General features: G+C 42.7%; 1 protein-coding gene across 1 annotated transcript in view; it reads right to left on the bottom strand.

Moving 5' to 3' along the window:
• Nucleotides 1-6,722: 6,722 nt before the first annotated feature.
• The window catches only part of plekhh3 (pleckstrin homology, MyTH4 and FERM domain containing H3), a 93,875-nt gene continuing 87,241 nt past the window's right edge, over nucleotides 6,723-13,356 (bottom strand). Inside the window, exons 9-13 of the mRNA XM_034189774.1 lie at nucleotides 13,046-13,173; nucleotides 10,814-10,934; nucleotides 10,155-10,643; nucleotides 8,367-8,558; nucleotides 6,723-6,982 (exon numbers count right to left, since the gene is read on the bottom strand). Of these exons, the coding sequence (XP_034045665.1) occupies nucleotides 6,812-6,982; nucleotides 8,367-8,558; nucleotides 10,155-10,643; nucleotides 10,814-10,934; nucleotides 13,046-13,173 (1,101 nt within the window). The 3' untranslated portion in view covers nucleotides 6,723-6,811. The remainder of the gene's footprint in view (nucleotides 6,983-8,366; nucleotides 8,559-10,154; nucleotides 10,644-10,813; nucleotides 10,935-13,045; nucleotides 13,174-13,356) is intronic.

Here is a 13,356-nt window from a genome sequence, read left to right as displayed (position 1 = left end):
TCTTAAATTGAGGATAAACTGGTGTTAAAGTACCTGCTGTATTTCAACAACAGCTGTGTGAGAAAGTTAAATTGGTGCAGCTGAACAGTGAACTGGTTTCAACTCTTTATGGAAAGTGTATATTTAAAGAGCAGCGTTCTGTATCATCTGAGCAAATGTTTAACTTGCTTGTTGTACCTGTTCAAATGTTGAATAAATGTTTTATATGATGCCATTTGTTTGACTTAAGCTGCCATTTTTTAAGATGGCTGCAGTGCAGGAATTCAGCTTCAGTTTGATGGGAATGATATTAAAAATATTTTAAGAGTAAAACCACAAAAGGCTATTCAGATCTTTTAAAGGACAAACGTAAATGGGAAGTTTACAACTGAAGTGTTTCACAGCCAAAATGTAAAGAGTGGTACAGAGAGCAGTATCGCAGTGGGATAGGAGTTTGGTTATAAACATGTAGGCTAGGGGTTTACTATTGTACAGCCTAAGAGTCACTTTTTGTTGTTTTTTTAAGCTCGTTTGGCTCGTTCCAATTTGAAGTGACAATTTCAAAATATATTTCATTATAATCTATGACCACAAGATGGCAGTCTGTACATGCGACAGTTGAACGATGCTTCGGTACGCTGATCTGAACGGTGGTCTTATGCTGTGGTCGCGTTAGCTGCAAATGACGCCTGGTGTTTAATGGCCGTTACTGGGGAGTGCCTCCTAGATCTCTGTAAGAGGTCTTGTAAACCATTTGAGGTGTTATCCGGTTACAAAAACAGTTTAATTTTTGGAGCGAATTCCATCACTGCAGATTTTTTTGTTTGAAGAACTAGCTGATGTCACGCTGAGTATTCATTCAGATTGGCAGTCGCTTGCTGTCACTTGTAGCTAATGTGACCCTAGTTTTAGGGAAGGACCCCCTAGGTGCAGTATCCATATTTTTGTTTAGGTTTTTTTTGTTTTTCTGGGCAGAAAAGTGCTGAATCAGCACCCACAAAACCTTCATCCCAGTACCTTCTTAAAAGGAGAAATCAAATCAATTTCATTTATATAGCGCCAAATCACAACAGTTGCCCCAAGGCGCTTCATATTGCAAGGCAAAGCCATACAATAATTACAGAAAAACCCCAACTGTCAAAACGACCCCCTGTCAACAAGCACTTGGCGACAGTGGGAAGGGAAAAACTCCCTTTTAACAGGAAGAAACCTCCAGCAGAACCAGGCTCAGGGAGGGGCAGTCTTCTGCTGGGACTGGTTGGGGCTGAGGGAGAGAACCAGGAAAAAGACATGCTGTGGAGGGGAGCAGAGATCAATCACTAATGATTAAATGCAGAGTGGTGCATACAGAGCAAAAAGAGAAAGAAACACTCAGTGCATCATGGGAACCCCCCAGCAGTCTAAGTCTATAGCAGCATAACTAAGGGATGATTCAGGGTCACCTGATCCAGCCCTAACTATAAGCTTTAGCAAAAAGGAAAGTTTTAAGCCTAGGAGGAAGGGCGCGGGAACTCTTGGGATTTGTTTCTATAATGATAAATAGCTACCTTATAATGTACTGCAATAAAAAGTACTCACCCTCAACGGGAACATAGCACCCGTCTGATGTTTTTTTTTTTGTATCCATTTCTGTTGTGATAGATTGTGACATATCTGCTATTGACCCAGACCACAAACACTTCACCCTCACAGACTGACAACTTTTGCTGCATCAGATTGGTTGCCTGAAAAGGCACCCGTTATGTCACAATACTTTTTAAAGATGAAGGATTTTCAACTTAAAATGTTAAACAGTGTTTTGAAAAGTAGACACAGAGTGGTGGTTTCTCTGGACGCAGCCATATGCCACCTGCCACCACATTTACTCCATTCTCATTTACAGCAATTGAAAAACATGCTGCCACTAAGGAAAAACAAACAAAAAGGTATATGGGCATGTGGCCCAACAAGGCACTTGACTTGTTTGCACCTTGCTAGGTCAACAGAGTTTCTTGACCCTATTTTTTGACAGATGTGACTAATAATCTGGTGTGACAAAGTCTGGAAAATACAGTAGATTCTTAGTCATACTATCCATCTGTATCCTTGGACAAGACACTTCACTGGCAATGTCTTGGTCCTCCCAGCTGTACATTGGTAACTGGCATGGCTGAGGAAGGAACCTGCAATGGAATGGTGTTCCATCCAGGGGGAGTCGTAAACGGTCTTGAGCTTCACTCTGTAGATATCTAAGGATGAGCACCAATGGGCCTCCGGGCCTGTATAGGTCTTCATAAACAGGTACTGAGGGAAGACAGTTTGCAGTGACGGAACATACAAAGAGGGTTGCAATTCCTAAACGAGTCACCTGACTGGGATATAATCAATTAACTTCCAATTTTATAGATCGCACAAGGAGCTCCTTAACTGCTGTCAAGTTGCGTTGCATATGCTCTGAGAGCTCACTGCAGTGAGAGTTGTCAACGCCCAAATCTATGTAGTCCTAACGGGAATTCAGGTGTCCTATAGCATGGTTATAAAATATAGAAATGCTGCATCAATATATACAAGTAAGCAAATTTTCTGTAGTGACCCCCCACCCCCCGAGTGAATAATACCACAGACTAGATATGGTAAAATGGTGCAATTTATTAGTTACAGTATCTGTAGTTTTTTTTATTGCACTTCCAAATTAGTTTAACACAAATAGTGCAATTAACTACTGTATACACACAATACATTTAAAAAGGTACCATGCAGCATACCAACAGCCGTAATACAAAGCAACAAAACCCACAGTCTGATTTTTATTTTCATACCCATATGTGGCTTGGAGCTGCCTGCAGCTGCAATGGAAGAACTGTTAACCTGCTTTGGAGCACGGCGCTACAACCCCTGGCAAAAATTATGGAATCACCAGCCTCTGAGGATGTTCATTCAGTTGTTTAATTTTGTAGAAAAAAAGCAGATCACAGACATGACACAAAACTAAAGTCATTTCAAATGGCAACTTTCTGGCTGTAAGAAACACTATAAGAAATCAAGAAAAAAAAGATTATGGCAGTCAGTAACGGTTACTTTTTTAGACCAAGCAGAGGAAAAAAATATGGAATCACTCAATTCTGAGGAAAAAATTATGGAATCACCCTGTAAATTTTCATCCCCAAAACTAACACCTGCATCATATCAGATCTGCTCGTTAGTCTGCATCTAAAAAGGAGTGAACACACCTTGGAGAGCTGTTGCACCAAGTGGACTGACATGAATCATGGCTCCAACACGAGAGATGTCAATTGAAACAAAGGAGAGGATTATCAAACTCTTAAAAGAGAGTAAATCATCACGCAATGTTGCAAAAGATGTTGGTTATTCACAGTCAGCTGTGTCTAAACTCTGGACCAAATACAACATGGGAAGGTTGTTAAAGGCAAACATACTGGTAGACCAAGGAAGACATCAAAGCGTCAAGACAGAAAACTTAAAACAATATGTCTCAAAAATCAAAAAATGCACAACAAAACAAATGAGGAACGAATGGGAGGAAACTGGAGTCAACGTCTGTAACCGAACTGTAAAAAACCACCTAAAGGAAATGGGATTTACATACAGAAAAGCTAAACGAAAGGCATCATTAACACCTAAACAGAAAAAAACAAGGTTACAATGGACCTCTAATTTCCTGCTTTTAAACTCAGATAAAACTGAAGTTATTGTACTTGGCCCCACAAATCTTAGAAACATGGTGTCTAACCAGATCCTTACTCTGGATGGCATTGCCCTGGCCTCTAGTAATACTGTGAGAAATCTTGAAGTCATTTTTGATCAGGATATGTCATTCAAAGCGCATATTAAACAAATACGTAGGACTGCTTTTTTGCATTTACGCAATATCTCTAAAATCAGAAAGGTCTTGTCTCAGAGTGATGCTGAAAAACTAATTCATGCATTTATTTCCTCTAGGCTGGACTATTGTAATTCATTATTATCAGGATGTCCTAAAAGTTCCCTAAAAAGCCTTCAGTTAATTCAAAATGCTGCAGCTAGAGTACTGACGGGGACTAGAAGGAGAGAGCATATCTCACCCATATTGGCCTCTCTTCATTGGCTTCCTGTTAATTCTAGAATAGAATTTAAAATTCTTCTTCTTACTTATAAGGTTTTGAATAATCAGGTCCCATCTTATCTTAGGGACCTCGTAGTACCATATCACCCCAATAGAGCGCTTCGCTCTCAGACTGCAGGCTTACTTGTAGTTCCTAGGGTTTGTAAGAGTAGAATGGGAGGCAGAGCCTTCAGCTTTCAGGCTCCTCTCCTGTGGAACCAGCTCCCAATTCAGATCAGGGAGACAGACACCCTCTCTACTTTTAAGATTAGGCTTAAAACTTTCCTTTTTGCTAAAGCTTATAGTTAGGGCTGGATCGGGTGACCCTGAACCATCCCTTAGTTATGCTGCTATAGACGTAGACTGCTGGGGGGTTCCCATGATGCACTGTTTCTTTCTCTTTTTGCTCTGTATGCACCACTCTGCATTTAATCATTAGTGATCAATCTCTGCTCCCCTCCACAGCATGTCTTTTTCCTGGTTCTCTCCCTCAGCCCCAACCAGTCCCAGCAGAAGACTGCCCCTCCCTGAGCCTGGTTCTGCTGGAGGTTTCTTCCTGTTAAAAGGGAGTTTTTCCTTCCCACTGTAGCCAAGTGCTTGCTCACAGGGGGTCGTTTTGACCGTTGGGGTTTTACATAATTATTGTATGGCCTTGCCTTACAATATAAAGCGCCTTGGGGCAACTGTTTGTTGTGATTTGGCGCTATATAAAAAAAAATTGATTGATTGAAATTGATTGATTAAGGAAAAGCATTCATGGACTGTGGATGACTGGATGAAAGTCATATTCAGTGATGAATCTCGAATCTGCATTGGGCAAGGTGATGATGCTGGAACTTTTGTTTGGTGCCGTTCCAATGAGATTTATAATGATGACTGCCTGAAGAGAACATGTACATTTCCACAGTCATTGATGATATGGGGCTGCATGTAAGGTAAAGGCACTGGGGAGATGGCTGTCATTACATCATGAATAAATGCACAAGTTTATGTTGATATTTTGGACAATTGAAAGGATGTTTGGGGATGTTTCAAGATGATAATGCATCTTCCCATAGAGCAAAAACTGCGAAAACATTCCTTGTAAAAAGACACATAGGGTCAATGTCATGGCATAGGGTCAATGTCAACGAGTAGATCTGATTTGATGCAGATGTTAGTTTGGGGGATGAAAATTTACAGGGTGATTCCATAATTTTTTCCTCAGAATTGAGTGATTACATATTTTTTTCCTCTGCTTGGTCTAAAAAAGTAACAGTTACTGACTGCCACAATCTTTTTTCTTGATTTCTTATAGTGTTTCTTAAAGCCAGAAAGTTGTAATTTGAAATGACTTTAGTTTTGTGTCATGTCTGTGATCTGCTTTTTTTCTACAAAATTAAACAACTGAATGAACATCCTCTGAGGCCGGTGATTCCATAATTTTTGCCAGGGGTTGTAAGCTGACTGCGCAACGAAACTTAAGTCATCAATGGTGAGCACAGCCTGCTTACCGCAACGGGCAATCAAGTTAGCGTTAAAATGAATGTGATCTCCAACGTCGGGTCTCTTCATGTGTCCAAATATTAAGTAAAAATCTAAATATGCAAAAAGAAACACTGGGCTCTATCTGCTTTGGGATACGTTGTAAATAAAAGCTTACAAAAATGTCTTTGGTCCCTCCTCAGATGATTTTGGGTTCACTCAAACTGCATATAGGGGCGCTGCACAGGGTTTATAAAAAAAAAAAAACGTTCATAGCTCTGATCTATTACATATCATCTAAAACTCTAGACATACATTGGTCTGCATTTAAGACAATTTTTTTTAAAAATGGCAAAGTTTGCATAAATATTAAGCCTCTACGGCAGAGATCCAATTAGTAAAAATTACTAAATGATCATGTGTTCTGCTACCAGCTCACTACAATTTCTTCTAGAGACTCTGAAAATAAACACAAGCGCACCAGTTATTTTCAGAGTTAAGATCGTAACTGACAGAAGCAAAGTGATCGAGTCAGGTGAGGATTAGCCAAAGTAGAGTTTCACGTGGAGCGTTACATTTGGTAGGAAGAGCCCCGTCAAACACCTCGAGTTCAGAACCTGAATGCCACCCAGAGCTGTACACAATTGATAATCCCACAGACGGTGTCCATGTTGAGCTCAACATCTTCCAAATTAACGTGTCAACAGTTCCAGGTAGTGTGATCCTCCAGGGACCTTCTGATTTGGATCCTTTTCATGCCATCAACACGACTCCAGCAATGCACGAGTGACACCTGCTGTCCAGGAAAGACAGTGTGACAACGGCAACGTGTCCAGAGGTACAAAAATGAAGTCGCGGACAGTCCCACAGCTTCCCGTTAATCACGTCCAGTCCGGTGTAACGCCGCTCCTCACTCGTGTCGGCTCACTGTCGAAGCATGCGGTAGGCTGTGAACCGTGTGGGGCAGGTGCTACCGTGTATGTCAGCAGAACTGGTACCGTGACAGAGTGATGGTGGGGGGACAACACCTCATCAGCAGTCACACGGGCTTCTGCCGGATTCTGCCCTCCCCACATCCTTCTGCCCCTCAATTGCCGAGCTCCTTCATCTGGAAAGCTCAGTGAAGGTTTATTTTCACGGACGGGGAGGGAAAACAACAGTCTCTTTCTTTTGGCTGCCGTGCCATTCCCACCAGGGGTGGTGCGGGGTACTGAGGACCCGGGCTGGCCTCTTGGAGGCCACGCAGAGGAGGACTGTGGATGTAGGGGGTGTCTGGGTATGGTTCGCTCACACAGGGTGCGAAGGCAGTTCCAGGAGAGTCGGGGTTGGTGCCGAGGCCAGGTGATGGAATCCCAGCTCGGTGTTTTCTGTCACAGTGATGTCAACGTCTTCCCCTTTTCCCCGTTGGCGATGGATGGCACTGAAATAAGCATTCATCTGCTGCATGATCTCAGTCAGCTGTGACACAGAGAGGGAGAGAGAGAGGTCAGATTGTGGCAGTCTAACAGTCTTTATGGTGGGAGGAGGAGGGGTGTAGATGAAGTCATCAGGCTGCTGGAAAAACTGGATCCACCAGAAGCAGAGAGCAATATTCTTTGGCTGATTCTGCAAAAAAAAAAAAAAAAAAAACCAACCTTCCATGTTTTGTTCAGAGGTTGATGAAGTTGGGGGTGGGCGCTACTGAGTGGCTAATTGGTCTCTGTGTTTGTGTTCCCTTGACCATGGTGGGCGTGACCACCAAACCAACCCTACGCCGCTCTGGCTGCTAGCTTAAGCGCCGTCCTGCGCTCATCTAAACATGTTGTAAACCCGTCTGCCAGCTTCAGGTCTCACCTACACGTCCTCTGGAACCCTTTAATCAGGAGCTACTCTTGCGCTCACCCTTAGCTCCGTGCTCAACCATAATAACCCCCTGCAAAACGTCTTTTTTTTTTTTCTTGTCCTTTTAAAACCCGTCGCTGTCATGTCTGAGCTACACGAGACCTTTAGTTCATAAAAATAGTTGACTTTTCACGTTGTCCTTCAATCTGCCTGTGCATCGAGTAAATAAATAAAAGCCACTTTTATACGCCGTGAGAGATCAGAGGGGGGAGGGGTTTTTTTGTTCAATGTGGGAAGATGCGAACAATCTACCAAATGAAAGGTGAGATCTGTTCATGACCTGGTTGCGGCGGGTGGGGGGTGTTTGGAAGAACATCCACATTTCTGAGAAATGCTTTGTCTAATATTTGACTCTAACCACTGCAGTAAAACTCACCCCCCGTCGTGATTTAATGGAAGGAAGTTGAACATTCGGTGGTTAGTACTGGTTGGAGAGCAAATGCAGGTTACGTGCTCTCTATTTAGACCAAATTAATGAGCATGTTTAAAGTGGGTTACAGTGCTGGAGGGGTCACGAACTGACGCCATGCTTCTTCAACCACTCAGTCCAAACTACATAAAATGTCTCCTGACTACTATTCTTCTTTTCTTCCTTTCTGTTCTGTTTTTGTAATTATTTTTGTCATGATTATTACTGATGTTATTACTGTTCTTCTTCTTCTTATTATTATTATTATTATTATTATTTTATATTTGGTAAACTGTATAACTCGAATCATATTCTTCAAAGTGATACCCTGGGTGGGTTGGTGGGTGGATTTGGGGATACAATTGTTTGAGTGAAATTTTAGAAGCTTTGCTCTGCTTGTCTAATGTATGCACATTTAATTGCCATTTTCTCAAATTAAAAAAAGAAAAGAAAAAAAAAAGAGGAAACCGAATAAAATGTTAACACTTAAAAAAAAAAAAAAAAGTCTCCTGACTACAACAACACTTGTAATTTCTATGAGAGCTTTTATACCTTAGTGGTTTCAAACAGCAGATCCCGATCCCCGGCGGTGATCTTGAAGGTGTTGCTGTCCGACATGCCGTAGGAGCAGATCTGGCCATATGGGAATGATTCCAGAGCTTCTGCTTCTCCCTGTCGATAAAGCGACACTGATGTTGCAGCTACACCCAACCACAGCTTCTGGGAAAAACTTCCCGTAGAACTCTGGAAAGAGGCAGAAGCAACACTTGTATCTCCAAATGTCATTTCCCCTCAATTAACCTCAGGAGAGCAAGTCACAGTTTTGGAAAAGTATCTATACTGAGAAAGATGAATCAGGCTGTTTCGGCTCCAACATGTTTCAAATTAGGTCCCAACACATTGTGGATTAAAATGCAGACAAACAATCATTCTTATCATTTTAGTGATGATTATGATAAACAGATGGATAACCCTCTCTACACCCTCTCTACTTTTGGATCAGGTGACCCTGAACCATCCCTTAGTTATGCTGCTATAGACGTAGACTGCTGGGGGGTTCCCATGATGCACTGTTTCTTTCTCTTTTTGCTCTGTATGCACCACTCTGCATTTAATCATTAGTGATTGATCTCTGCTCCCCTCCACAGCATGTCTTTTTCTTGGTTCTCTCCCTCAGCCCCAACCAGTCCCAGCAGAAGACTGCCCCTCCCTGAGCCTGGTTCTGCTGGAGGTTTCTTCCTGTTAAAAGGGAGTTTTTCCTTCCCACTGTAGCCAAGTGCTTGCTCACAGGGGGTCGTTTTGACCGTTGGGGTTTTACATAATTATTGTATGGCCTTGCCTTACAATATAAAGTGCCTTGGGGCAACTGTTTGTTGTGATTTGGCGCTATATAAAAAAATTGATTGATTGATTGATAACCTGAAATAAGATATCTTGTTGAGCATTTATGATGAAGGCAGTTAAAGATATAGTGTGTTTGATTTGGTGTCACCTAGTGGTGAGGTTGCAAACTGCAACCTCAAGAGCCAGGATGGTTTCCCCTTCACATTTTTTTTCCCCACTTTTCACACTCCTCTGCCTTGTGAGAAGCAATATTTAAAAATAAAAATGAGAAAGAGTTCTCAAACTAGTTAGCCTGTACTAGCAACCACTAGGTAGTGTTTAGGGGAGCAACCACAGATTCCCGTTCTTGTTTTCTTCTTCAATCTTCCAGCTGTGCTACAAATGGAGAGACTAATGCGTTCTATTTTCCATGCAGCACCACAAGTTGGAAAATAAGCTGGATCCTTCTAAGATTTTGGAGTGTAGAGTGCTACAAAAGATAATCACTTCACCAAAGAGACCTTACGGAGGAGAACAGGTGGCACAGAAGTCACATTTGTGATTAAAAATACTGCTTGGATTGTAGCACGATGTAGATATTGCTGTTAGCAGCAGCTATCAGGTTAGCCAGTGTTAGCGTTAGTGGATAATTACACGGCGTTTCACATATAAAAAATATTGCAGCAATATGTTTACAGACAGCAACAGGACACTGTGCTGTGTGCATGATGAATTAAATTGGACTAAAATTGTCTGGAAAAACATTAAAACTACAACTTTCACGACTGTTGCTGCTGGAAGCAACTATGTTTGATGTATTTCATTTACGCTAATAAGTCCCCATAAATCAGACACACTGGAGCTTTAATGTAAAACCATTAAAAAGTTCAGCCAAGACAAAAGACAGAAAATAAGGAGAAAAAAAACCCTCAAATATCACCACCTGAAGCTTGTTTTTTATAAAAATCGATAACTAATTAATGTGTTTCATCATCTCATCACTTTCGCAGTACTCACAATGTAGAAATCTACTTCGTAGAGTGTACATCCAAAGCCCGACCACTGGCGTGCGATGGTGAGGTAGGCGGCCATACTGTCCCTGCGGCTGTAGCCAGCCAGATTTTTCCAACGCTCCAAGATGCAGCTCATTACAGCTGCCGCCTCCTCTTTCAGCCGGCTACGCAGACGCATGTCTTGCTCCACTTTGTGTTTATGTGCTGCTGTAGCCGTGTGGCTCCACAGCGCCCCTGCCAGTAGCCCGGTAGGGAAGCGCTGCGTCGCCGGGCAACCCTGAGCTGCCATCTGGCAAGAAGGCAAGCTTTGAGGGGTAGAAATGGACAAGAGAACACGGGCTTCGACCACGTGTGTCGGGAAGAGCTCGTCTAGGGGCGGCGAGGGAGCCTGTGTGCTGAAGTCGCCCATCAGGCACTGAAGCCTGAGGGCAGCCAGGGCCTGGAGGTCGTCTTCACAGGCGGGCAGCTGACCGCGCACGACCATCTCATGGCACTGCAGCGTCGAGGCAGAAACGAGACAAGAGCATCGGTGAAGCCGACAGAACGTGCAGAGACGCTACAGTGAGTAAAAGCCCCTCCCCCTTTTTAATTCCACACAATTCTATAAAATATGAAGGATTAATTGCAGCTGGATAGGTTTTAGTTTCAGGTAAAAACACGTACCTGCTCAAAAAGGAAGAGATACTCAATGCTGTCCACGGCGATACTGTCTGCGTCCAACAGGCAGTAGAGCTTGAAACACAACTTCCACTCAGACTTGGACTCTGACTCTTTGGTACAGAAGCTGTGGAGGGGCAGAAAGTTTTTTTTTTTTTTTTATGTAATGTACAAACAAAAATGATATATTTAACAGTGTGAGGTAACTTTTTTGTGGCAAGTAGGCAGGACTAAAGGAAAGGTCATAAAGCAGGTGTAGGCAAAGACTGAAGGTCCAAAGCCACCAAAGGGGAAATTTTTAATTCTACATCATCTGGGGTGCATTTAGCACATACCAGCAGTCGCATCCTCAGAAAGTTAGAAATTACACCAAAAGTGAAAAATATGAGCCATTATTAGATTGTCATTGGGCGGCGTGGTGGCCAAGTACCACTTGCTTCCAAAACAGAAGGTTCCCGGTTCAAGACCACTCGTGCCCATTCTCCGTGTGATCTGGATCCGGTGTAAAAAACGGCGCCAAGTCAACATGCAGATCTATATCGGATCTGCTGTGGCAACCCAAAGCAAAAAGGGAAAAGCCTGAAGAATTTACTATGATTAGATTTTTTTAAAAAGGCGTTTGCACTGCATCATGTCACTGAAGTGTCAAATGCCATGACATCATATGAAAATTGTTGCTGTTGTTGTCTTTGGCTGCAGTTTTTTTTGTACAGGGTTACCACAGTGGATCCAGTACAAACCCGAGCAGATTTACTTTTGAATTAGCTGAATTTCAGGTCAGACTGTCTGTCACACGGTCAAACAAGCTAGACAATTACTGAAACAGCTGTGGTCATATCTACTGGTGCGTTTACACATAGGCAAGACGCATTACGAATGTCATATTTCCGTCATTCTTGGCACATTCCAGACATTCTTAACGTGACTTAACGCATCTGAATAGGTTTCTTAATAGTGCGTGTTGGTGCGTGATATTCGTGATTTTCATGGAGCATGTTTTTGGCTGTCAAAAAAACCTTTCACGAATGTCACGCCCCACCCTCATTTCGCCTCATGTTGTGGAGCTCGCAACCGAGCATGTTGATCCGTCTTGATTAGTGTTGATCCTTAATAGAGCGTGACAGTTCTTCTCTGACGTGTGCACAATTAAACTCTGCTGCACCGCATTCAGTTTCATTGCTGCAGTATGCTGAAGAAGGACAGTGATGCCAACACGGCTAAAAATCTTGTTCCAATGCTCCTCAGCGTGCTCCTGCAGGTGTTCTACCTGCTGCATGTGCCTGATGTTTGGGAAAACAAGTAAGACGAGAGCTGCGTGGAGCCACACATCTGGCTCTCTCAATCTCCTCCTCCTCTCTGCGCCACTCCATGGCACAGAGCCCAACTAAGCATGCAGTCACAAAGTTCTTCTGCTGTAGATTTTCAGGAGCAAACTGGAGCGATCTGAACTGTTCAGCAACTGATGGTAGGATGAATGTGTGTGTGTGTGTGTGTGTGTGTGTGTGTGTGTGTGTGTGTGTGTGTGTGTGTGTGTGTGTGTGTGTGTGTGTGTGTGTGTGGAGACAATTCGCCTCATTCACAATGTGACAGAACTTAATGTGCTGTTGCGCATTGTTAAGTTCCAGGGTCAAGCACCAGGGTCAACTGACCAACCAAGTTAACCGGACTACATTATGAATATTACCGAGGACAAAGAATTCCACTGGATTCTATTTTTCAGAAAATAATATCGGTTTGGTCGGTAAAACATCATCTTGAAAAGTTTCATTACTGATCAAAAGTAAATTATTTCATATCCTCTACATGTGTAAGATTATTTCATAATTCCTGTGTTGTTCTGACTTTTGTGTGTGTTTTTTTTTTTTTACGTTCTTCCTACTCAACTCTTTATAGTTACATTAGAAACTTCGCCTCGTCCAACCAAATAACATCAGCTTCACTGTGGCTCTTTAGTGTCTTTGTTGGCAGACACTGGAACAGGAGTCCAGTTTCCCAGATGAGTGTCATGTTTAACAAACAAAACCAGACAAGGTCACCACTTATCAGGAATCCTGGATAACTGGAAAACTGGCATTAAACACACAAACCACTGCTTGGTTCATGAGTGACCAGCAGTTCCTGGAAGATTTACTGTCAATCAGATCTTTTCAAGGACTGTCTGGGTCTCTGTATTTGGCTTTTTTTGTTTAGTTTTTTTTTCTTAAACAAAAGGTGAAAGATGGAACTGGCTTTTCTAACCTGGTTAAGATGTCGGCGATAAGAACGCTGCCTGCAACCGGCTGCTCCCACAGTGCATTCTGCTCATATAGCGCAAATGTGTTTTTACTGTACTGGAGGCCGAGCTTCTCCTGCATGCTTCGCACCACCTGGTGAGAGGAACAAGAACGTGATGAGAACAGATGGGCAGGAGCCACACTTTAGGAAACAATTTGTTAAATTAAAAGCAGCAATCAAAAAGCAGACAGCAGACACGCAGAGACCGAGACACCTGCTCTCGACATGTCTGACGCCAATACCGGTGACACTGTGGGGTCTTGACACTTGATCAG

Source organism: Thalassophryne amazonica, chromosome 16, assembly GCF_902500255.1.
Source record: "Thalassophryne amazonica chromosome 16, fThaAma1.1, whole genome shotgun sequence".
Classification (NCBI taxonomy): domain Eukaryota; kingdom Metazoa; phylum Chordata; class Actinopteri; order Batrachoidiformes; family Batrachoididae; genus Thalassophryne; species Thalassophryne amazonica.
This window is presented reverse-complemented; position numbering and strand designations above follow the sequence as displayed.